This window comes from Stegostoma tigrinum, chromosome 49 (assembly GCF_030684315.1).
Source record: "Stegostoma tigrinum isolate sSteTig4 chromosome 49, sSteTig4.hap1, whole genome shotgun sequence".
NCBI classification, from domain to species: Eukaryota; Metazoa; Chordata; class Chondrichthyes; order Orectolobiformes; family Stegostomatidae; genus Stegostoma; species Stegostoma tigrinum.
Genome location: NC_081402.1, coordinates 242,114 through 265,952, shown reverse-complemented (window position 1 = coordinate 265,952; position 23,839 = coordinate 242,114). Strand labels below are relative to the sequence as shown.

Below are 23,839 nucleotides of genomic sequence, written 5' to 3'. Positions count from 1 at the left end.
AACCTTGATAAATGTCACCGCTTCAGCCTCAGACACTCCGGGGAGAACAGCCCCCAGCCTCTCAATGCCAGACATACCCCTCCCCCTCGCTCTCAGAACATCGTGACCCTGCTGGGCCGAGCGTTCGGACAAGCGGGCTTCGCCTGCTGAGCTTTTCATGCTTTCTGTTGCAAATCCCCAGCTTCGGCGGCCCCTTTCATTTCCTAAGTGTAAGTTTAGCACAGCGGTTCCCGAGCCCAGCTTCTCACTCTCAAAGTGGAGGGAAAATTCTCAGCCGTTTCTGTGTGATCGCTATTTCCGAGGGGGGGGTGGGGATTCGTTTTGCGAGGAAGCCTGGTCCGCGCTAGGCTCCCGACCTCCTTCAGACGGCGTGGCGCGGAGCGAGCATGGGCAAGGCTTACCTGCTGCACCTGCTTCTCCTGGTCCCTTAGCCACTGCAGGTAGGACTCGCGAGCCACCTGCTCCTCAATAGCTTCGTTGGTGGCCTCCCAGTCTGTGGCTCGCTTCTTGTCCTCCAGCATCTGCTGCTCTATCCATGACTCCTCTGAAGTCTTGATGGCATTTTTCATCAGCGACTGGTCAGCGGACTGAGGGGAGGGCAGGCACACCACAGAGAGAGAGAGAGAGAGAGAGATACCACACAGATTGGGCAGAGCAGGATGCAGGCAGAGGGAGGGACAGGGAGGCGGGCAGGCAGAGGTGGAGGGGGAAGCAGGAGAGGGGGAGGCAGGCAGGTAGAGGGGGGAGAGGGGAAGCAGGCAGACAGACAGAGGGGGGAGAGGGGTAGCGAGAGGGGGAGGCAGGCAGACGGGGGGGGGGGGGGCGAGAGAGGGAGGTAGGCAGACGGGGGGGGGGGGCGAGAGAGGGAGGCAGGCAGACGGGGGGGGGGCGAGAGAGGGAGGTAGGCAGACAGGGAGGGGGAGGGGGGAAGAAGTGAGAGAGGGAGAGAGGAGAGAGGGAGAGAGGGAGAGAGGGAGAGAGGGAGAGAGGGAGAGAGGGAGAGAGGGAGAGAGGGAGAGAGGGAGAGAGGGAGAAGAAAGGGGTGGGGAGGAAGAGAGAGCTCGAGTTACCAGTTTAGGGCTTGGCGCATGCGACTCATCTCAGTGTTCGTGAGCGTTGTGGGGGTGGGGGAAGATGGTGAGCAGGTCGGGAGAGGGAATGGATGGGGGTGTGGGGGGGGGGAGAAAGTGTGTGGATGGAGGGAGGTATGGACCGGGGAGAGAGGGGTGGTGTGGTGGGGGGGGGGGGGACAGAGAGGGGGAATGGGGGTATGTTGGGGGGGGGGGGATGAGGGGATGGGGCAGTGTAGGGGGGGAAGAGGGGATGGGGGGGCGGTGAAGAGGGGATGGAGGAGGGTGTTGGGGGGGGGGGGGGAGAGGGGACGGAGGGGGGAGAAGAGGGGATGGGGGGTGTGGGGGGGGGGGGAAGAGAGGGGATGGGTGTGTGTGGAGTGCGAGAGGGGTTGGAGGTGGGGTATGGGTGGGGAGAGGGGATGGGGGGGTTGTATCGGGTGGGAGGGTACGGAGGGGCGGTGTGTGTTGACGGGGGGGGGGGAGGGGGGGGGGGAGAGAGAGGGGGAAGAACAGAGAGTCATTTCCCCCGGCGCTCATCGACGCTGGCAATGATCTGCCACATCGGCGCCATTGCGCTCCAGTTGACCACCCGCTCCACGCAGCATCAACAACCCCACCCCCGCCCCCCACTCCCCCCCCCCCCACCAGGGGGGGAGGGCGGGCGGAGATAGCATCGTCCGGATGCCTGGCACCTTTGCGGGTGCACTGAGGGAGGACGCTGAGTAGGGTTTGGAGCCCCCCCCCCCCCGCCGTATTGACGCCGCGCAACGCACCCCTCGCCATTGCCCGAGCCCGCTCAGCAAGATCCCGTACTCACGCCGGGTTTGAAGGCTGGGAGGCCGAGCCCGACCCCGATGGTGGCCTTGTTGGGGTTGACCACGGAGTTGTAATGGATGTTGCGATGGTAACTGACCCGGATGGGCTCGTCCTCCGTCTGGTGGATGCTGTGGAATGTGTTGATCGGCTCTGCCAACACAAGGGGGAGGCAGCAACAGTGAGGCTGGCGGTGGCGGGGGGGGGGGGGGGGGGGGTGGAGGAGAAGAGTACTGTCCGAGAATTTCCAGCCCCCATCCCGACTCCCTCCGGCACAGGCTGCGCGGAAAACGCCGCACAGCCAGTTCCCCACCGACGCTGCTCCAACCCCCACCAACCACCCCTTCGCACGGTGTCGCCATTCTCCGCGCCCCTCCCCACCCCCTTCGCACGGTGTCGCCATTGTCCGCGCCCCCCCCCAGCCCCTTCGCACGGTGTCACCATTCTCCGCGTCCCCCCCAGCCCCTTCGCACGGTGTCACCATTCTCCGCATCCCCCCCCACCCCTTCGCACGGTGTTGCCATTCTCCGCGTCCCCCCCAGCCCCTTCGCACGGTGTCGCCATTCTCCGCGTCCCCCCAACCCCTTCGCACGGTGTCGCCATTCTCCGCGTCCCCCCCAGCCCCTTCGCACGGTGTCGCCATTCTCCGCGTCTCCCCCAGCCCCTTCGCACGGTGTCGCCATTCTCATCCACCGGAGGGTGGGGGTGGGGGTGGGGGGAGAGATGGGTAGCTGATACAGGGAAAGGGTACCTGACGTGGTGAAAAGGAGCGCTCTGGGTGGGGGAAGGGTAGCTGAGGTGGGGAAAGACAGCACTCTGGGGGGTGAGGGGTAGCTGACGCGGGGACGGGGGGGACAGTGTGGGTGGACGGGTAGCTGACGGGGAGGAAAGGGAGCGCCCGGCGGGGTGGGCGATGGAGCAGGAATAAGGGGGGCACCGCGGAGGGGGAAGGGAGGGAGGCGGGGGGATGCGCACGTACCGACGTTCCCTCGCCCGCCACGCCATACTGATACACCTCGACGGGCCGATTGTACATCTCGGCCATGGCTTGCATCTCGATGTGGTTGCCATGGCAGCTGCTGACCCCGCTTACGGCTGATGTAGGTGGCAAAGTCCTCGGTGACGTAGTTGGAGAAATAGTCCGCGTTCTTCACCTGCAACCACACAACGGCACAGTGGGCGATTGGGGGGGGGGGGGGGGCGGTCAGACACGGCGGACGGTCAGGGGGGGGGTTAACAGAGCCACGATGGGCCGAACTGACTCACCAAGTAATCCATGCAATGCTTCCTCACCACATCGTGCATGTCCTGATCTCCGTAAACCTGGTCCGCTATTGGGGGGGGGGGGGGGGAGCGGGGTCAAAACAGAGGCGACACAGGTCACAGTTCAAAGGTCGGCCGAACGACGCCCTCCCCAAACACCCCACACCCTGGGGATTCCCTGCAAATACTGACACACTCCCCCCTGACCCCCCCTGGGATTCCCTGTAAATACTGACACACTACCCCACCCCCGACCCCCAGGGGAATCCCTGTAAATACTGACATACTCCTGCCTGACCCCCTGGGGGATTGCCTGTAAATACTGACACCCTCCCCCCGCCCCCGACCCCCCCAGGGATTCCCTGTAAATACTGACACGCTCCCCCCCCACCGACTGAGAGAGGGAGGGGGGGGGGGGAGGACAGGGAGCGGGGGGTGGGGGGAAGAGGGAGCGGGGGTGGGGGGGGGGGAGAGAGGGAGCGGGGGGTGGGGGGGTAAGAGTGAGCAGGGGGTGGGGGGGGGGGGGGAGGAAAGAGTGAGCGGGGGGGAGAGGAGGGGAAGTCGGCTGTGTTTCTGGTGGAAGCCAGAGAAGTGTAAGCTCACCGCGAGGGGAAGGGGGTGGGGAGCGAGGGTGAACTGAGTGCAGGATGTGGCAAGAATTTCTTTGAAGGCCTTTTCTAAAAACAAAGGCAGTTGTGAGAAGTCACGTGTCTTGCTGGAGCTCGGGTTATTTTGAGTCTCGTTTACATTAAGCAGCATCAACACTGCACCCCCACCGCCCCCCAACCACACCCTCCTCACTTCGCCCTTGCTCAGGGACTGCACTGGTGAGGTTATTCTCTCCCTCTCTCTCACTTGAGACTGGGTGGTACGTTGGCTCAGTGGTTCGCAACGCTGCCTCAGGGGACCGCGGGATTGATCCCACCCTGGAGCGACTGCGTCCCCTTGTCGGCACGGGTTTTACACCACAATCCAACAACTAGCGGGTTAGGGTGGGATTGGCCGTGCTAAATTGCCCCGTAGTGCCCAGGGATGTGCGGGTTAGGGTGGGATTGGCGTGCTAAAGTGTCCCGTAGTGCCCAGGGATGTGCGGGTTAGGGTGGGATTGGCCGTGCTAAAGTGTCCCGCAGTGCCCAGGGATGTGCGGGTTAGGGTGGGATTGGCCATGCTAAATTGTCCCGTAGTGCCCAGGGATGTGCGGGTTAGGGTGGGATTGGCCGTGCTAAATTGTCCCGTAGTACCCAGGGACGTGCGGGTTAGGGTGGGATTGGCCGTGTTAAATTGTCCCGTAGTGCCCAGGGATGTGCGGGTTAGGGTGGGATTGGCCGTGTTAAATTGTCCCGGAGTGCCCAGGGATGTGCGGGTTAGGGTGGGATTGGCCGTGTTAAATTGTCCCGTAGTGCCCAGGGATGTGCGGGTTAGGGTGGGATTGGTCTTGGGCAATACAGGGTTGCGGGGGGGGGGGGGGGGGGGGGGGGGGGGGAGGGGGGGGGGGGGAGGGGGGGGGGGTGGGGTGGAAGATAGAGCAGTGGAATGGGTCATGGCTCAGAAGGTTGGGAGGAACTCAGGTGGCCGAATGGTCTGCGTCCACACTGTCAGGATTCTGTGAAGAATTGCTGAAATCACAATGGCAGATGATCCTCCCCATTTCAAGAGGGAGATCAGCTCGAATCGTAGAGCACAGAAACACCAAACCAGTCCGTGCCGACCATCGTCCCAAACTAAACCAGTCCTACAGATGCCTGCTGCTGGTCCATCTCCCTCCCAACTTTCCCCTACCCATGTAATTATCCAAACGGCTTTTAAACACTGTCACTGTACCACACCCACCGGTTCTCTGAAACACTGACCATTTACACAAACCACTCTTTCAAAAAACTCAAGAGAAAACATGTCGGCGAGAGACTGTGCGCACACGCGGGCTAGAGTGAGCGGGTCAGCGTGCGCAACAGAGACAGAGAGGCGGCGCGTGCCGGGCACGCAGGGAGCGAGGGGGGAGGGCGGCGCGCGCTGGGCACGCAGGGAGCGAGGGGGGAGGGCGGCGCGCGCCGGGCACGCAGGGAGAGACAGTGCGTGCGAGAGAGCGAGTGCGTCAGCGCATCGGCATGGGGATGAGAGTGGGATTTCTGGGCGACGAACAGGAGATGCAGAGTGGGAGTGGGGGTTATTAGAGGGCTCGGAGTTCTCCCTGCACGGGCGCTGCGAGCCGTGACTCAGCGATATTGGGCTGACACTGCCTTGTCCTCGCCCTCTGATGGTGGGTGGGGGGGGTTCCTCTAAGTTCTATCCTTGGCGGCCAGTGGGGAGGGAGTGGGGTCTATCACACATTCCCAGGCTGTTAGCAGTGTTGCCGAGTCATCTCTGATGCAGGAGTGCTGCGTCAGGCCGCGGGGCGTGTTATCAGCACAAACAGGGCTGGGGCATGGGCACCGCGCTGAGTCACGGTGTGTCCCAGAAGGCACAGTGTCACCCGCTGCTGAGGACAGCGACGCAGACAGGGGCCTGGCGCTGCACACCCCCTCCGTGAGCCTAACCCAGACGGGGTAAACAGCCTCACGTCGGGAACAGAGGGACGTCCGATCCTAGCTGGCTGGCCCGTCCAGGGCTTCGGGGCGAGCTCTCGGTGGGGAGTGTAACACTCACCAGTACAGCTCATCTGCACTCACTGAGAGGGGCAGAGAGACACACACACACCCCCACACAGAGAGGCAGAGAGACAGACACACAGAAAGAGGCAGAGAGAGTGAGGGAAGAGAGAGACACACACAGACATACGGGAGGGGAGGAACAGACACACACACACACACACACAGAGGGGCAGAGAGAGAGACAGACAGACATACAGGAGGGGAGAACAGGCAGAGAGAGACACAGACAGAGAGAGAAAGGGGCAGGACAGGCAGAGAGGGAGGGACACACAGAGCGGGGGGGAGAGAGAGAGAGAGAGACAGACACACAGAGGGGGAAAGAGAGCGCGCGAGAGAGAGAGAGCGCGAGAGCGAGAGCGAGAGAGAGCGCGAGAGAGAGCGCGAGAGAGAGCGCGAGAGAGAGCGCGAGAGAGAGCGCGAGAGAGAGCGCGAGAGAGAGCGAGAGAGAGCGAGAGCGCGAGAGCGCGAGAGAGCGAGAGAGCGAGAGAGCGAGAGAGCGAGAGCGCGAGAGAGCGCGAGAGAGCGCGAGAGAGCGCGAGAGAGCGCGAGAGAGCGCGAGAGAGCGCGCGAGAGCGCGCGAGAGAGAGCGCGAGAGAGAGCGCGAGAGAGAGCGCGAGAGAGAGCGCGAGAGAGCGAGAGAGAGCGAGAGAGAGCGAGAGAGAGCGAGAGAGAGCGAGAGAGAGCGAGAGAGCGAGTGCGCGAGTGCGCGAGAGAGCGAGAGCGCGAGTGCGCGAGAGAGCGAGAGAGCGAGAGAGCGAGAGAGAGAGAGAGAGAGAGAGAGAGAGAGAGAGAGAGCGAGAGAGCGAGAGAGCGCGAGAGAGCGAGAGAGCGAGAGCGAAAGCGAGAGAGCGAGAGAGCGAGAGAGCGAGAGAAGAGCGAGAGAGAGAGCGAGCGCGAGAGAGCGCGAGAGAGAGAGCGAGCGCGAGAGAGCGCGAGAGCGCGAGAGCGAGAGAGCGAGAGAGCGAGAGAGCGAGAGAGCGAGAGAGCGAGAGCGCGAGAGCGCGAGAGCGCGAGAGCGCGAGAGCGCGAGAGAGAGAGCGCGAGAGAGAGAGCGCGAGAGAGAGAGCGCGAGAGAGAGAGAGCGCGAGAGAGAGAGAGAGCGCGAGAGAGAGAGAGCGCGAGAGAGAGAGAGCGCGAGAGAGAGAGCGCGAGAGAGAGAGCGCGAGAGAGAGAGAGCGCGAGAGAGAGAGAGCGCGAGAGAGAGAGAGCGCGAGCGAGAGAGCGAGCGAGAGAGCGAGCGAGAGAGCGAGAGCGAGAGAGAGCGAGAGAGAGCGAGAGAGAGAGAGCGAGAGAGAGAGCGAACGAGAGAGAGCGAACGAGAGAGAGCGAACGAGAGAGAGCGAACGAGAGAGAGCGAACGAGAGAGAGAGAACGAGCGAGAGAGAACGAGCGAGAGAGAACGAGCGAGAGAGAACGAGCGAGAGCGAGAGAGCGAGAGAGAGAGAGAGCGAGAGAGAGAGCGAGAGAGAGAGCGAGAGAGAGAGAGCGAGAGAGAGAGAGCGAGAGAGAGAGCGAGAGAGCGAGCGAGAGAGCGAGCGAGAGAGCGAGCGAGAGAGCGAGAGCGAGAGAGAGCGAGAGAGAGAGCGAACGAGAGAGAGCGAACGAGAGAGAGCGAACGAGAGAGAGCGACGAGAGAGAGAGAGCGAGAGAGAGAGCGAGAGAGAGAGCGAGAGAGAGCGAGAGAGAGAGAGAGAGCGAGAGAGAGAGAGCGAGAGAGAGAGAGCGAGAGAGAGAGCGAGAGAGAGAGCGAGAGAGAGAGCGAGAGAGAGAGCGAGAGAGAGCGAGAGCGAGAGAAGAGAGCGCGAGAACGAGAGCGCGAGAGAGCGAGAGAGCGCGAGAGAGACGAGAGCGCGAGAGAGCGCGAGAGAGCGCGAGAGAGCGCGAGAGAGCGCGAGAGAGCGCGAGAGAGCGCGAGAGAGCGCGAGAGAGCGCGAGAGAGCGCGAGAGAGCGCGAGAGAGCGAAAGAGAGAGAAAGAGAGAGAAAGAGAGAGAAAGAGAGAGAAAGAGAGAGAAAGAGCGAGAGAACGAGAGCGAGAGAACGAGAGCGAGAGAACGAGAGCGAGAGAGAGCGAGAGAGAGCGAGAAAGAGCGAGAAAGAGAAAGAAAGAGAAAGAAAGAGAAAGAGCGAGAGAACGAGAGCGAGAGAACGAGAGCGAGAGACGAGAGCGAGAGAACGAGAGCGAGAGAACGAGAGCGAGAGAACGAGAGCGAGAGAACGAGAGCGAGAGAACGAGAGCGAGAGAGAGCGAGAGAGGAGCGAGAGAGAGCGAGAGAGAGCGAGAGAGAGAGAGAGAGAGCGAGAGAGAGCGAGAGAGAGAGAGCGAGAGAGAGCGCGAGGAGAGCGCGCGAGAGAGCGCGCGAGAGGAGAGCGCGAGAGAGAGCGCGAGAGAGAGCGCGAGAGAGAGCGCGAGAGAGAGCGCGAGAGAGAGGGCGAGAGAGAGCGCGAGAGAGAGGGCGAGAGAGAGGGCGAGAGAGAGGGCGAGAGAGAGGGCGAGAGAGAGGGCGAGAGAGGGCGAGAGAGGGCGAGAGAGGGCGAGAGAGGGCGAGAGAGGGCGAGAGAGAGCGCGAGAGAGAGGGCGAGAGAGGGCGAGAGAGGGCGAGAGGAGGGCGAGAGAGGGCGAGAGAGGGCGAGAGAGGGCGAGAGAGGGCGAGAGAGGGCGAGAGAGAGCGAGAGAGAGAGCGAGAGAGAACGAGAGCGAGAGAGAACGAGAGCGAGAGAGAACGAGAGCGAGAGAGAACGAGAGCGAGAGAGAGCGCGAGAGCGAGAGCAAGAGCGAGAGCGAGAGCGAGAGAGAGCGCGAGAGAGAGCGCGAGAGAGAGCGCGAGAGAGAGCGCGAGAGAGCGTGCGAGAGAGCGTGCGAGAGAGCGAGAGAGAGAGCGCGAGAGCGCGCGAGAGAGAGAGAGAGCGCGCGCGAGAGAGACAGACAGAGGGCACATTCAGCACTGAGCCGGGGTGGAGAGGAGTTTGCGGGAGGAGCAAGTGAATTTCACAAACGGGGGACACAGACCGTGCTCCCTACCCACTGTGCCCCCCCACCGCGCACCACCGCAGCTCCCAGCAGACAAACACCGCCCCAAGGTCATGGGCACCACAGACGGGCAGGTCACAAGCACGAGTGCGCCAATCCACTAGCGAGGGGGGGGGGGGGGGTGGTGGGAGGAGGTGAGTGGGATAGGAGGGTAAGCCTCTGGCATTGGAGATGCCATGCTGGAGCCCGCCATCTCTCACAACACAGCGCCAACACTCGATGGGCTGGCTGAGCCGGGGGAGGAGCGGCTCTCAGCGTCGGGGGGGGGGGGGGGGGGGAGGAGGACGGAAGGAAGGGGCTGCAAAACCGCCTCTCGGCTGGAAGGACGCGCTGAGGTTTCACCACGAAAGTGGAGCCGCTGCCTGTCGGGGCCGCGGGCGGTTCTGTGGCAGAATGGAGATAGCTCAGAGGGGTTCTCTTTTCACAATCACTGGGTCTCTTTTCGGGGAAAGTCAAACACTGTTTGCAGCGGGTCGCGGGGGGGGGGGGGGGGGGGCGCTGACTGCGAACAGCACTGAGTGATCCCATGCAGACAGAGAGAGATTCTCTCTCTCTCTCTCACACACACACACACACTCACTCTCTCTGAGACACACACACACACACACACTCTCTCTGAGACACACACACACACTCTCTGAGACACACACACACACACTCTCTCTCTCTCAGAGACACACACACACACACTCTCTCTCTCTCAGAGACACACACACACACACACACTCTCTCTCTGAGACACACACACACACACACACACACACACACTCTCTCTCTCTCTGAGACACACACACACACACTCTCTCTCTCTCTCTGAGACACACACACACACTCTCTGAGACACACACACACACACTCTCTCTCTCTCAGAGACACACACACACACACTCTCTCTCTCTCAGAGACACACACACACACACACACACACACACTCTCTCTCTCTCTCTGAGACACACACACACACACACACACACTCTCTCTCTCTCTGAGACACACACACACACACACACACACACACACTCTCTCTCTCTCTGAGACACACACACACACACACACTCTCTCTCTCTCTGAGACACACACACACACACACACTCTCTCTCTCTCTGAGACACACACACACACACACACTCTCTCTCTCTTTGAGACACACACACACACACTCTCTCTCTCTCTCTCTGAGACACACACACACACACACACACACTCTCTCTCTCTCTCTCTCTGAGACACACACACACACACACACACACTCCAAACGCACCTACGAAGCTGTGCTCCCCTATTAGGTAGATTTTAGGTACCCTCAGTGACAGCTCAGCACCCCACTCAGTGTCAGGTATGGGAGCGAGAAATACCGCCTCCGAGCTGCCCATGACCCACCCTGTCGCTACCCTGAAGTCACATCTCCTGGCTCGGCCACACACTGACACCCAACCCACACCACCCCCTCCCTTCCGACCCACGGACTACCCAGTCCAACGTGCCTACAGCTACCAATGCCCTGGGGCACCACCAGTCTCAATGAGGGCTGCAGAAACTCAACACATACTGAGCAGCAGGAGGCCATTCAGCCCCTCTAGTCTGGTCTGCTGGGCAATGAGGTCGGGGCTGGTCTGAGAGCCCTCTGTTCCACTTTGGTGCCTGTTCCCCTCGATCCCCCCCTTCCTGATTAAACATCTCTCTCTCTCTCAGCCTCGAATATAACCCCTCGATCCCCCCCCTTCCTGATTAAACATCTCTCTCTCTCTCAGCCTCGAATATAACCCCTCGATCCCCCCCCTTCCTGATTAAACATCTCTCTCTCTCTCAGCCTCGAATATAACCCCTCGATCCCCCCCCTTCCTGATTAAACATCTCTCTCAGCCTCGAATATATCCCCTTGATCCCCCGCCACCTCCTGATTTAAAAATCTCAGGCTCAAAAACCCACCGAGGTCAAGAATTCCAACCATTTACTGCCCTCCTTCAGTGCAGAGCCAACGGCAGTGATTGGGATAAGTCCACAATGCCAGCAGGGAAGGGAGGGGAAGCTGAGGGAATGAGGTGGGGGGGGGGGGCAAGGGGAAGGGAGGGGAGGGCAGGTCGAGGGAATGAGGGGAAGGGGAGGCTGAGAGAATGGGGCGAGTCCAAGGGAATGAGGGTAAACTGAGGGGGATGAGGAGGAGGGTGGGGGGTGAGGGGAAGGGAGGGGCGGTCGAGGGAAGGGGCAGGGAGGGTAGGCTGAGTGAAAGAGAGTCCAAGGGAATGAGGGGAAGCTGAGGGGGAGACCAGGCGTGACTGAGCGAGTGCACTGCCATGCTGGACGGTGTGGCTCGGGTTGGGGGGGGGGGGGGGGGAGCCCCGGGGAATGCTGGAAGCGGTACTCACCAACAGCACGGAACAGGCAGGCTCCATCCTCCTTCATGCGCTTAATGACAAAACCTTTCTTCTCACTGAGGGCCTTCTCAAACCAGTGCTCCTGCTGCAGCACAGGGACAGAGCCGGGGGGGGGGGAGACACAGAGGGGAACGGGGGTGGGGGAGGCAGAGAGAGGGGGGTGGGGGGAGGCAAAGACACACAGGGGAACGGGGGTGGGGGAGGCAGAGAGGGTGAGGGGGTGGGGGAGGCGGGGGTATGGGGCAGACAGAGACAGTGAAGGGGATGGGGGAGACAGAGAGCGTGAAGGGGATGGGGATGGGGGAGACAGAGAGGGTGAGGGGGACGGGCGTGAGGGAGGCAGAGACACACACACACAGGGGGATGGGAGCGGGGAATACAGATCAGTCATTGTCGAAGCCAGCAGCACGATGCCACCCACAGCCCACCATCCCCAGCCACACAGACTCCAGCCTGGGGGCTCGCTCACTCCAATCCCATCTCGCCTTAACGTGAGGGAGCAGGGGGGGGGGGTGCGCAGACAGTCAGTGCCCCACATGGGTGGGTGGGTGGCACCAAGGTTCGGCGCCCAGGGGAGCGGGTCAGCACAGGAAGGAGCAGCTCGAAGCCTCTTTACGGACCGTCCCCCTCTCTCCCCCCACCCACCACCAAACCCTCGAGAACCCCCTGCTCCCGCCCCCTCACAGGCGAGTCGGACCAGAACTGGATCTCGCTCTGCAGACTCCCACTTCACCTATGGCAGCGACAGCGCTCCCTGGTGTCCAAGCAGCTCTGGTGCGGAGGCTGAAGACCAAACCCCCGAGCACATTGCGCTCCTCACACAGCTACGCGCCCCCCCCCCCCCCCACCCACGAGGGAGAGCACACAGCCGATTCGGGGGGGCAAACAGCATCGGGCCGGACCCCGACAGGCCCCCACTTTCCCGAGTATCGCGATCTCTCTTTTTCACCCCTTGATCTGCCTGCTCCTGCTGGACTTCCTTTAGAATTATGCACCAACCCCCACCCCCCTGCTCCCAGCATGTGGCCATTCAATGAGGAGAAACAGCGACTTTCTATCCAGCCTCTGCTGCCAAAAATAAACTGCCCAGCTCTGGTCCCCCCCCCCGGTTATAGGAAGGGTATTATTAAACTGGAGGGGGCTCAGGAGAGATTTACCGGAACGTGGCCGGGAATGGAGGGGCTTGAGTTATAAGGAGAGGCCGGGGCTTTGCTCAGCGGTGGTAGCGCCCTTGCAGAGAGGTACAGATCAGATGAACGGAGGGTGTCTTGCCCCTGAGGGTGTGGAGTGTTCAACACAGTGGGGGGCGTATCTTGAAGGTGGGAGAAGGGAGATTTTACAAAGTCCGACAGACAGACGCACACCAACCCTAGCCCCCAGCTGCCCGCTCCTGGCACACCTCCCTCCAAACCCTTTCCCATCCATGTACTGACGCAAATGGCTTTTAAACGCTCTCTAACTCTACCTACACCCACCACTTCCTCTGGACCAGCCTGAGGACAACTTGCCCCTTCATGTCTTCAATCCTTCTCCTCCCAACATGAAAATATGCTCCCCCCAAGTCTTGAAATCCCCCCCACCCTAGGGCAAAGACAGCCACCTTTCACCTTATCTAGCCCCTCATGGGTTTATAAACCTCTATAAAGTCCCCCCCCTCAGCCTCCAGTGATAATAGCCCCGGCCTCTCCTTATAACTCAAACCCCTCCATTCCCGGCCACGTCCCGGTAAATCTCTCCCGAGCCCTCTCCAGTTTAATACCCTTCCTATAAGGGGGGGGGCAACCAGAGCTGGGGCATAGTGCTCCAGAAGAGGCCCTCACCAACGTCCCTGTACAACCTCGACGTGATGTCCCCAGCTCCTGCACTCAAAGGGTCTGAGCGATGAAGGCCAGCGCGTCGAATGCCCCCTTCCCCACCCTGTCTACCTGTGACGCCAACTTCAAAGGGTTATGTCCCTGAGCCACGCACCACACCAGGGTCCCTCTGGTCGACGACACACCCCCCACCCCCCAAGGGCCTACTCTTCATTTTAAGCCCTGCCCCTTGTTCATTTTAGTGACACCTCACGTTTATCTGAATTTAACCCCGCCTGCACCCCCCTCGGCCCGGTGACCAACGGATCGAGATCCCTGTGTAATCTTAGAGAGACGTCCCTCACTGCCCACTGCGCCCCCGATCCTGGTGCCACCCGCAAACATACTCACTGTGCCCCCTGTATTCTGAGTAATTTCGTTTTACACAGTGGGAGGTCCGAGTGTGGGATGAGCTTCCAGAGGAAGCGGTGGACGTGGGATCCGATACAGCGTATAATAGCCATTTGGATAAGGACATGGATGGGGAAAGGGTTTGGAGGGATATGGACCACGAGCAGGCAGGCGTGGAACACTAGAATAGTTTGGGATTAGGGCTGGCATGGCCGGGTTGGACTGAAGGGTTGGGACGGGGGTGGGGAAAGAAGAATGGAGTTAATATTTCAGGTTCAGCGACTCTTCATCAGAGCAGAAATCTACCAGCAATCGCGTTTCACACATCAAACGCCTGCAGTTCTCTGATTTATTGTCCCAGTGAACCTCCTCTTCGATACCCAATTCCAATGCGATCACATCCGTCTGGGATGGAGGGGGCTGAGGAGGTGACGGTGGGGACAGGGAGGGGGTGTAGGGGGCTGGAGGGGGTGACGGTGAGGGGGGCTGGGTAACAGACCAACTTGGGAAACAGGGCGACGGTTATAAATTCTGAACTGTCTGACACAGGACAGGAAGCAGAACTCACTGACATGTCTCAGGTTGCGACAGAGGGCCTGCAGTGAGTCTGGCAGAGTTGACGTTTATTCAAAGTGGTAAGGAGAGTCAGCCCAGAAAGAGATTTGGATGGGTTCTGCCCTGTGCGCACCCAAGTCTGAGCCTTGGACATCCCCGACAGAGAAGAAAGGGAAGGGATGACCAGAGTGGGATTGGACGCGGGGTCTGGCAAAGTGAGAGCGCGGCAGGGACTCATTCGTCTGATCAACATTCAACAGCGAAAACTACAGCCAACACGGCTCTGTCTAATGAGAGACCACAACAGATACACACATCCCTGTGCCCCAAATGATTAAAATGATTTTTTGGCTCTTTCAACCCAAATCCTGCTCTGATCATCTTCAACTCCACTTTCCAACCTTTCCCCATAACTCAACTCCCCTTCCTGATTAAACATCTCTCTCTCTCTCTCAGCCTCGAATATAACCCCTCGATCCCCCCACTTCCTGATTAAACATCTCTCTCTCTCCCTCAGCCTCGAATATAACCCCTCGATCCCCCCCTTCCTGATTAAACATCTCTCTCTCTCTCTCAGCCTCGAATATAACCCCTCGATCCCCCCACTTCCTGATTAAACATCTCTCTCTCTCTCTCAGCCTCGAATATAACCCCTCGATCCCCCCCCTTCCTGATTAAACATCTCTCTCTCTCTCTCTGCCTCGAACATAACCCCTCGATCCCCCCCCCTTCCTGATTAAACATCTCTCTCTCTCTCTCAACCTCGAATATAACCCCTCGATTCCCCCCTTCCTGATTAAACATCTCTCTCTCTCTCTCTCTGCCTCGAACATAACCCCTCGATCCCCCCCCTTCCTGATTAAACATCTCTCTCTCTCTCTGCCTCGAACATAACCCCTCGATCCCCCCCCTTCCTGATTAAACATCTGTCTCTCTCTCTCAGCCTCGAATATAACCCCTCGATTCCCCCCTTCCTGATTAAACATCTCTCTCTCTCTCAGCCTCGAATATAACCCCTCGATCCCCCCACTTCCTGATTAAACATCTCACCCTCGAGTGACCCAGCCCCAACAAACCTCTGCGGTGAAGAATTCCACAGAATCTCTCCCCTCGGAGGGAGGAAATTCCTCCCCATCTCTGTCTTCAATGGGTGACCCCCCCCCCTTACTCTGGGATGATGCCCCCTCTGGTCCTAGACTCTCCCACACAAGGCGGGGGGAGAGAAAGGATCCCTCCACATCTTCCCTGTCAGGTCCCCACCCCCCACATTCTCCTAAACTCCACCTCTCCCTCATGAGGCAGCCCCTCCATCCCCGGGACCAGCCGAGTGAGCCTTCCCTGCACTGCCTCCAGTGTTGGTCTATCTCTGCTTGGATACGGGGCCCCCGGAACCATTCACAGAGTTCCAGCTATGATCTGTTTAAGTCATTTCACAGCTTGATTCAAAATGCCCAACATTTATTCTCTGCTCACTTAAAAAAAGATACAATACACTTTTACATTCGCTTTCATCATCCAAATCATTGGCGTGTTACAAGAAGCTGGAGAGGATTCAGAAGAGATTTACCAGGATGTTGCTGGGTACGGAGGGTTTGAGTTTTAAGGAGAGGCTGGGAATTTTTTCACTGGAGCATAGGAGGTTGAGGGGTGACCTTACAGAGGTTTATAAAATCACGAGGGGTATAGATAAGGTGAAGATTAAGGGTCTTTACCCCGGGGTAGAGGAGTTCAAAATCAGGCGGCATATTTTTCGTAATTATAGACTAATCCACGGTTTTGTGGGGTTCATATACAGAATAACAGATACCCCCCGGGGAGGGAGTTCCAGACTGGAATCTGATCGAGGGGGTTCGGTGGGGTTTATATACAGAATAACAGATACCCCCCCCGGGGAGGGAGTTACAGACTGGAATCTGATCGGGGGGGGTTCATATACAGAATAACAGATACCCGCCGGGGAGGGAGTTACAGACTGGAATCTGATCGAGGGGGTTCGGGGAAGTTTATATACAGAATAACAGATACCCCGGGGAGGGAGTTACAGACTGGAATCTGATCGAGGGGTTTCGGTGGGGTTCATATACAGAATAACAGATACCCCCCGGGGAGGGAGTTCCAGACTGGAATCTGATCGAGGGGGTTCGGTGGGGTTTATATACAGAATAACAGATACCCCCCCCGGGGAGGGAGTTACAGACTGGAATCTGATCGGGGGGGGTTCATATACAGAATAACAGATACCCGCCGGGGAGGGAGTTACAGACTGGAATCTGATCGAGGGGGTTCGGGGAAGTTTATATACAGAATAACAGATACCCCCCGGGGAGTGAGTTACAGACTGGAATCTGATCGAGGGGTTTCGGGGGGGTTTATATACAGAATAACAGATACCCCCCGGGGAGTGAGTTACAGACTGGAATCTGATCGAGGGGTTTCGGGGGGGTTTATATACAGAATAACAGATACCCCCCGGGGAGGGAGTTACAGACTGGAATCTGATCGAGGGAGTTCGGGGAAGTTTATATACAGAATAACAGATACCCCCCGGGGAGGGAGTTACAGACTGGAATCTGATCGAGGGCGTTCGGGGGGAGTTTATATACAGAATAACAGATACCCCCCGGGGAGTGAGTTACAGACTGGAATCTGATCGAGGGGTTTCGGGGGGGTTTATATACAGAATAACAGATACCCCCCCCGGGGAGGGAGTTACAGACTGGAATCTGATCGGGGGGGGTTCATATACAGAATAACAGATACCCGCCGGGGAGGGAGTTCCAGACTGGAATCTGATCGAGGGGGTTCGGTGGGGTTTATATACAGAATAACAGATACCCCCCCCGGGGAGGGAGTTACAGACTGGAATCTGATCGGGGGGGGTTCATATACAGAATAACAGATACCCGCCGGGGAGGGAGTTACAGACTGGAATCTGATCGAGGGGGTTCGGGGAAGTTTATATACAGAATAACAGATACCCCGGGGAGGGAGTTACAGACTGGAATCTGATCGAGGGGTTTCGGTGGGGTTCATATACAGAATAACAGATACCCCCCGGGGAGGGAGTTCCAGACTGGAATCTGATCGAGGGGGTTCGGTGGGGTTTATATACAGAATAACAGATACCCCCCCCGGGGAGGGAGTTACAGACTGGAATCTGATCGGGGGGGGTTCATATACAGAATAACAGATACCCGCCGGGGAGGGAGTTACAGACTGGAATCTGATCGAGGGGGTTCGGGGAAGTTTATATACAGAATAACAGATACCCCCCGGGGAGTGAGTTACAGACTGGAATCTGATCGAGGGGTTTCGGGGGGGTTTATATACAGAATAACAGATACCCCCCGGGGAGTGAGTTACAGACTGGAATCTGATCGAGGGGTTTCGGGGGGGTTTATATACAGAATAACAGATACCCCCCGGGGAGGGAGTTACAGACTGGAATCTGATCGAGGGAGTTCGGGGAAGTTTATATACAGAATAACAGATACCCCCCGGGGAGGGAGTTACAGACTGGAATCTGATCGAGGGCGTTCGGGGGGAGTTTATATACAGAATAACAGATACCCCCCGGGGAGTGAGTTACAGACTGGAATCTGATCGAGGGGTTTCGGGGGGGTTTATATACAGAATAACAGATACCCCCCCCGGGGAGGGAGTTACAGACTGGAATCTGATCGGGGGGGGTTCATATACAGAATAACAGATACCCGCCGGGGAGGGAGTTCCAGACTGGAATCTGATCGAGGGGGTTCGGTGGGGTTTATATACAGAATAACAGATACCCCCCCCGGGGAGGGAGTTACAGACTGGAATCTGATCGGGGGGGGTTCATATACAGAATAACAGATACCCGCCGGGGAGGGAGTTACAGACTGGAATCTGATCGAGGGGGTTCGGGGAAGTTTACATACAGAATAACAGATACCCCGGGGAGGGAGTTACAGACTGGAATCTGATCGAGGGTTTTCGGTGGGGTTTATATACAGAATAACAGATACCCCACCCCCGGGGAGGGAGTTACAGACTGGAATCTGATCGAGTGGGTTCGGGGGGGGGGTTTATATACAGAATAACAGATACCCCGGGGAGGGAGTTACAGACTGGAATCTGATCGAGAGGGTTCGGGGGGGTTTATATACAGAATAACAGATACCCCCCCAGGGAGGGAGTTACAGACTGGAATCTGATCGAGGGGGTTTGGGGGGGGGGGGTGGGGGGGGGGGGTTTATGTACAGAATAACAGGGACAGTGTTACAGACTGGAATCTGATCGAGGAGAATGATTTAAAAAAAGACCCGAGGGGCCATTTTATTTCCAGAACATGCCGGGAATGGACTTTGGGAGAAAAGTGGTGAATACGGGGTAGCACGTTTAAGAAACGCTTTGACAAACACGTGAATAAGAAAGCTTCAGAGGGATATGGGCCAAACGCAGGGAGGTGGGAGCTGTCATTCTGGACGCGGACTGGTTGGTCTGTTGCAATGCCGCTCGGCTCGATAGTACGTAACGGTGGCCCCAGGACTGAACCCTGTCAGTTTCCACTCCACGCAGGCCGCAAATGCTTCCTTTCTCCCAGCTGCGTCTTCCCGTCAGCTCAGCAATGCTCCATCGGCGCCAACATACTCCCTCCAACCCCCAAGAAACCTAACCTCTCACCGACCGCAGCAAACGACTCCTACGAATCCAAATCAACTTCATATACCAAGATCCCCCCTAGCCCGGCTGCAACAGATGTGTCAGACGCAAACAGGGCTCAGAATATTCACATAACGCCGAAGATAGCTCAGCCATGGATTAGATTAAACTCCATCTGTCCCTCTGCGGCCCCATCTGATCCAGGTCCTGCTGTCCGCTGAGCTAACCCCACCTTCGCTGCCCCCCGACACCCACAATGCTGAAGCTATCTGCGCACTTGCCAACCATCCCTCTGACGTTCACATCCAAAGTTTGCACGAGATGACAAAAAAAAGAAAAGCAGGGGACCCAGGGACGAGCCTCACACATCTCATCTCAGACGGGCAACACTCGGTCCTCACTCGACATATTCGGGATTGCAAACACAGCATATATCCAAAACATACAACCTCTCCGTTAGATTATACACAAAAGCCACACAGTTTCAGACTTTATGCAAGACGTCCGACCTCCCAAAGTCGCTCGTGCACGAGCATGAGCTCTCGCTTATGCAGAGCTTTGTGCAGAGGTGCTTAAACTCTGAACTCGACAACGTGCGCGCGGCAGGCATTGCCGCATTCAAGCCTACAGTCTGTACGCACAGAAACTGCCTCCCCTCCAAGGTTCAATGCGACACGCTACTCCCCATGACGCCACCTCTCTAACCCTCCCTCCCGCCCCCGGTCTGGACACTCCCTCCAGCCGGACACCCTACCAGAGTGGGACACTTCCCACTCCCACAGTCCACCACTCACACGCACCGTCCAGCCTCCGACACTCCCTATTTCCTCCCATCATCCCAACCCTTCTCCACACACTCTGCCTCCCTCCCCACTTCCCTCCAGGCCCCGACACTCCCCTGATATAGACTCCCTCACACCTCCCACTCCATCTTTCAACCCCAACCCGCTACCCCACACGCACTCCCGCTTGCTCCAGACCCCGATACTCCCTTCCCTTCACCCTCCGACCCTGCTCCCTGGCACCCCTCCGACGCTCCTGACCCTGCTCCCCCACCGATCCGCCTACCCAGCACCCCCTCCGACCCTGCACCCGCCCCCGAACCGCCGACCCAGCACCGCCGCCGACCCAGCACCCGCCCCCGATCCGCCGACCCAGCACCCGCCTCCGACCCGCAGACCCAGCGCCCGCCCCGACCCGCAGACCCAGCGCCCGCCCCGACCCGCAGACCCAGCGCCCGCCCCGACCCGCAGACCCAGCGCCCGCCCCGACCCGCAGACCCAGCACCCCCACCGATCCGCCGACCCAGCACCCCCACCGATCCGCCGACCCAGCACCCGCCCCGATCCGCCGACCCAGCACCCGCCCCGATCCGCCGACCCAGCACCCCCACCGATCCGCCGATCCAGCACCCGCCCCGATCCGCCGACCCAGCACCCCCACCGATCCGCCGACCCAGCACCCCCACCGATCCGCCGACCCAGCACCCGCCCCGATCCGCCGACCCAGCACCCGCCCCGATCCGCCGACCCAGCACCCGCCCCGATTCGCCGACCCAGCACCTCCTCCAACCCTACCCGCCCCCGACCCGCCGACCCAGCACCCGCCCCCGAACCGCCGACCCACCGACCCAGCACCCCCACTGACCCAGCACCTCCTCCGATCCGCCGGCCCAGCACCCCCACCGACCCGCCGGCCCAGCACCCGCCCCGATCCGCCGACCCAGCACCGCCTCCGACCCCCACCGATCCGCCGGCCCAGCAGCCCCACCGATCCGCCGACCCAGCACCCCCACCGATCCGCCGGCCCAGCACCCGCCCCGATCCGCCGGCCCAGCACCCGCCCCGATCCGCCGGCCCAGCACCCGCCCCGATCCGCCGGCCCAGCACCCGCCCCGATCCGCCGGCCCAGCACCCCCACCGATCCGCCGGCCCAGCAGCCGCCCCGATCCGCCGGCCCAGCACCCCCACCGATCCGCCGACCCAGCACCCGCCCCAATCCGCCGACCCAGCACCCGCCCCGATTCGCCGACCCAGCACCCCCACCGACCCGCCGGCCCAGCACCCGCCCCGATCCGCCGACCCAGCACCGCCTCCGACCCCCACCGATCCGCCGGCCCAGCAGCCCCACCGATCCGCCGACCCAGCACCCCCACCGATCCGCCGACCCAGCACCCGCCCCGATCCGCCGACCCAGCACCCGCCCCGATCCGCCGACCCAGCACCGCCTCCGACCCCCACCGATCCGCCGGCCCAGCAGCCCCACCGATCCGCCGACCCAGCACCCCCACCGATCCGCCGGCCCAGCACCCGCCCCGATCCGCCGACCCAGCACCGCCTCCGACCCCCACCGATCCGCCGGCCCAGCAGCCCCACCGATCCGCCGACCCAGCACCCCCACCGATCCGCCGACCCAGCACCCGCCCCGATCCGCCGGCCCAGCACCCGCCCCGATCCGCCGGCCCAGCACCCGCCCCGATCCGCCGGCCCAGCACCCGCCCCGATCCGCCGGCCCAGCACCCGCCCCGATCCGCCGGCCCAGCACCCGCCCCGATCCGCCGGCCCAGCACCCCCACCGATCCGCCGGCCCAGCAGCCGCCCCGATCCGCCGACCCAGCACCCCCACCGATCCGCCGACCCAGCACCCGCCCCGATCCGCCGACCCAGCACCCGCCCCGATTCGCCGACCCAGCACCTCCTCCAACCCTACCCGCCCCCGACCCGCCGACCCAGCACCCGCCCCCGAACCGCCGACCCACCGACCCAGCACCCCCACTGACCCAGCACCTCCTCCGATCCGCCGGCCCAGCAGCCCACTGGCCCAGCACCCCCACCGATCCACCGACCCAGCACCCGCCCCCGATCCGCCCACCCAGCACCTCCTCCGACCCTACGCTCCCCGATCCGCCGACCCAGCTCCACCTCCGACCCAGCACCTCCTCCGACCCGCCGGCCCAGCAACCCACCGACCCGCCGGCCCAGCACCCACACCGACCCGCCGGCCCAGCACCTCCTCCAACCCTACCCGCCCCGCCGACCCAGCACCCGCCCCCGAACTGCCGACCCACCGCCCGCCCCGATCCGCCGACCCAGCACCTCCTCCAACCCTACCCGCCCCCGACCCGCCGACCCAGCACCCGCCCCCGACCCACCGACCCAGCACCCCCACTGGCCCAGCACCCGCCCCGACCCGCCGGCCCGGCACCCGCCCCGACCCGCCGGCCCAGCACCCCCACTGGCCCAGCACCCGCCCCGACCCGCCGGCCCGGCACGCCCACCGATACGCCGGCCCAGCACCTCCTCCGACCCTACCCTCCCCGATCCGCTGACCCAGCACCCGACCCTCCGTCCCCGCGCCCGCTCCTCCAACCCTGAGCCTTCCCTGCACCCTCCAGCGCTCCTGACCCTGCCCCCCCCCCACCGATCCTCCGACCCAGCCCCCTCCCCAGCCTCACCTGCTCCAGCTTAGCCGGGTCCTGGAGCATCTGCTGCTGCTGCTCTCTGGCCGCCGTCTCGTACTCGTCCTCGCTGTTGTAGCCGGGGCCGGCTCCCCCCTCCTCGTCCTCGTCCTCGTCGTCGTCGTCCTCCTCCTCCTCCTCGGGCTCTCCCCGGGGGGGCAGGCGGCGGCGGTGCTGCTGCTGCTGCAGGAGGCGGCGGCGGTGCTGCTCCAGGAGGTGATGGAGGAGGCCCCCTCGGCCCCCGGCCCCCCCGCCGCCTCCGCCACCCCCGGCGCCGCCGCCGCCTCCCCCACCCCCGGGGGGGCTGGGGGAAGCCTGGGGCCTCCTGTAGTGCAGCAGGTGGTGGGGGTGAAGGCCTAAGGGGGGGCCTGGGCCTGGAGTAGGGGGCCCCCCGGCCCCGCGGTGCCCCATGCGGCCGCTGCGGTGAGGGGAGGCCCGGTGGCGCCTCTTGTGGTGGTGGCGGTGGTGATGGTGGCGGTGGGGACGGCGGTGGTGCCGCGGGTAAGCGGAGGCCGCAGGCTCCTGCAGCAGCTGCCAGTGCGAGGCCGCGGCCTGGGCCTGGCCCGGGCCCGAGCAGGAGGAGGAGGAGCAGCAGGCCCCGAGCGCCGAGCCCCCGGGGCCCGACGAGCCCTCCCCGGTGCACGGCGAGCCCGAGCCCGGGGACGACGACGATGACGACGACGACGAGCAGGAGGCCGACCCCGGCGGGCAGGAGCCGGCGGGGCCCGACGACCCGCCGCCCCCGGCCGACGAAGGGTTGGAGGAAGAAATCGAGGCCGAGGCCTGACAGGCCGCATCCTCCGCCGCCGCCGAGGAGGAGGAGCAGGAGGAGGAAGAAGCCGAAGAGGAGGAGCCGCCCGCCGAAGGGCCGCAGGACGAGGAGGAGGAAGCCCCGGCCAGAGCTAGGCCCCCCGGGGCCGGCGGTGTAGGCGAGGCCCGAGGCCTGGGGCCTACCCCGGGGGGCCTCCCGTCCCCGTCGTCCCCCCGCTCGGCCTGCTGCTTGGGTAGGATGGTCATCGGCGGCGAGCTTTCGTTAACCTTCCCCCTTCCTCCTCCTCCGCCGCCTCCTCCTCCTCCTCCTCAATAGCCGAGACCCTCCGTCCGTCCGTCGCCACTGTCCTCCCTCTCCCTCTCTGAACTCACACAGGCCCCACTTCCGCCCCGCAGCCGGCCGGCAACTTCCGGCGGCAACAAAGCACCGAGTTGGGAGGGGGAGGGCGGGAGACGCCTTGCCCCGCAGGTGAGGTCACCGCGCGCGCACGCTCGCCCCGCCCCGCACGAACGCGTCGCCCCCTCTCTTCCTCGCCCACAGGTCTTTCAGGGACGTTGCGCCGTGCCCCGCACTGTCGTCACCGCTCCGCCCCCCCCGTTTGCCCCGCACTGACGTCACCCGCCCAGCCGCAACCGCTGGTCCTTAAACGACCGGTCGCTCCGCCCCCACCCCCCACACTGACGTCACTCCTCCCTCCCGCCCCTTGTCCTCAAACTGCATGGGCGCCTTGCCCCTCTCGGACGTCACCGCGGCTGCCGTCTTGCCCCGCACTGATGTCACCTCGCAACGACTCCCTTTCCCCCAACCAACAGAAACAGGAATTGCCCAGAGAACCTCAGCAGGTCTGGCAGCATCTGTGGAGAGAAATCAAGAGTTCACGTTTCTGGTTGGTTGACAGGTCCTCAGAACCGACCCTCCTTCCTCTCTTCACACCCCTCTTGTCTTTGTTGGACGTCATGCTTTGCCCCGCGTTGACGTCATAGCGGGGCATGTATGCAGTTTCAGGTGC

At 61.6% G+C, this 23,839-nt stretch overlaps 2 protein-coding genes across 2 annotated transcripts in view; one reads left to right on the top strand and one right to left on the bottom strand.

The window, feature by feature from the left end:
* The window catches only part of LOC125449993 (mitochondrial carnitine/acylcarnitine carrier protein-like), a 17,306-nt gene extending 17,156 nt beyond the window's left edge, over nucleotides 1–150 (top strand). Inside the window, exon 9 of the mRNA XM_059643167.1 lies at nucleotides 97–150. Coding sequence (XP_059499150.1) covers nucleotides 97–150 — 54 coding nt within the window. The remainder of the gene's footprint in view (nucleotides 1–96) is intronic.
* A 65-nt stretch (nucleotides 151–215) lies between these two features.
* Nucleotides 216–23,227, bottom strand: LOC125463921 (OTU domain-containing protein 5-B-like). The gene is given in 7 exon segments (XM_059643166.1): nucleotides 216–587; nucleotides 1,891–2,037; nucleotides 2,866–2,970; nucleotides 2,972–3,040; nucleotides 3,153–3,217; nucleotides 11,193–11,286; nucleotides 22,056–23,227. Coding segments are annotated over 7 exon segments (1,872 nt in total). The 5' UTR covers nucleotides 23,076–23,227.
* Nucleotides 23,228–23,839: the final 612 nt, after the last annotated feature.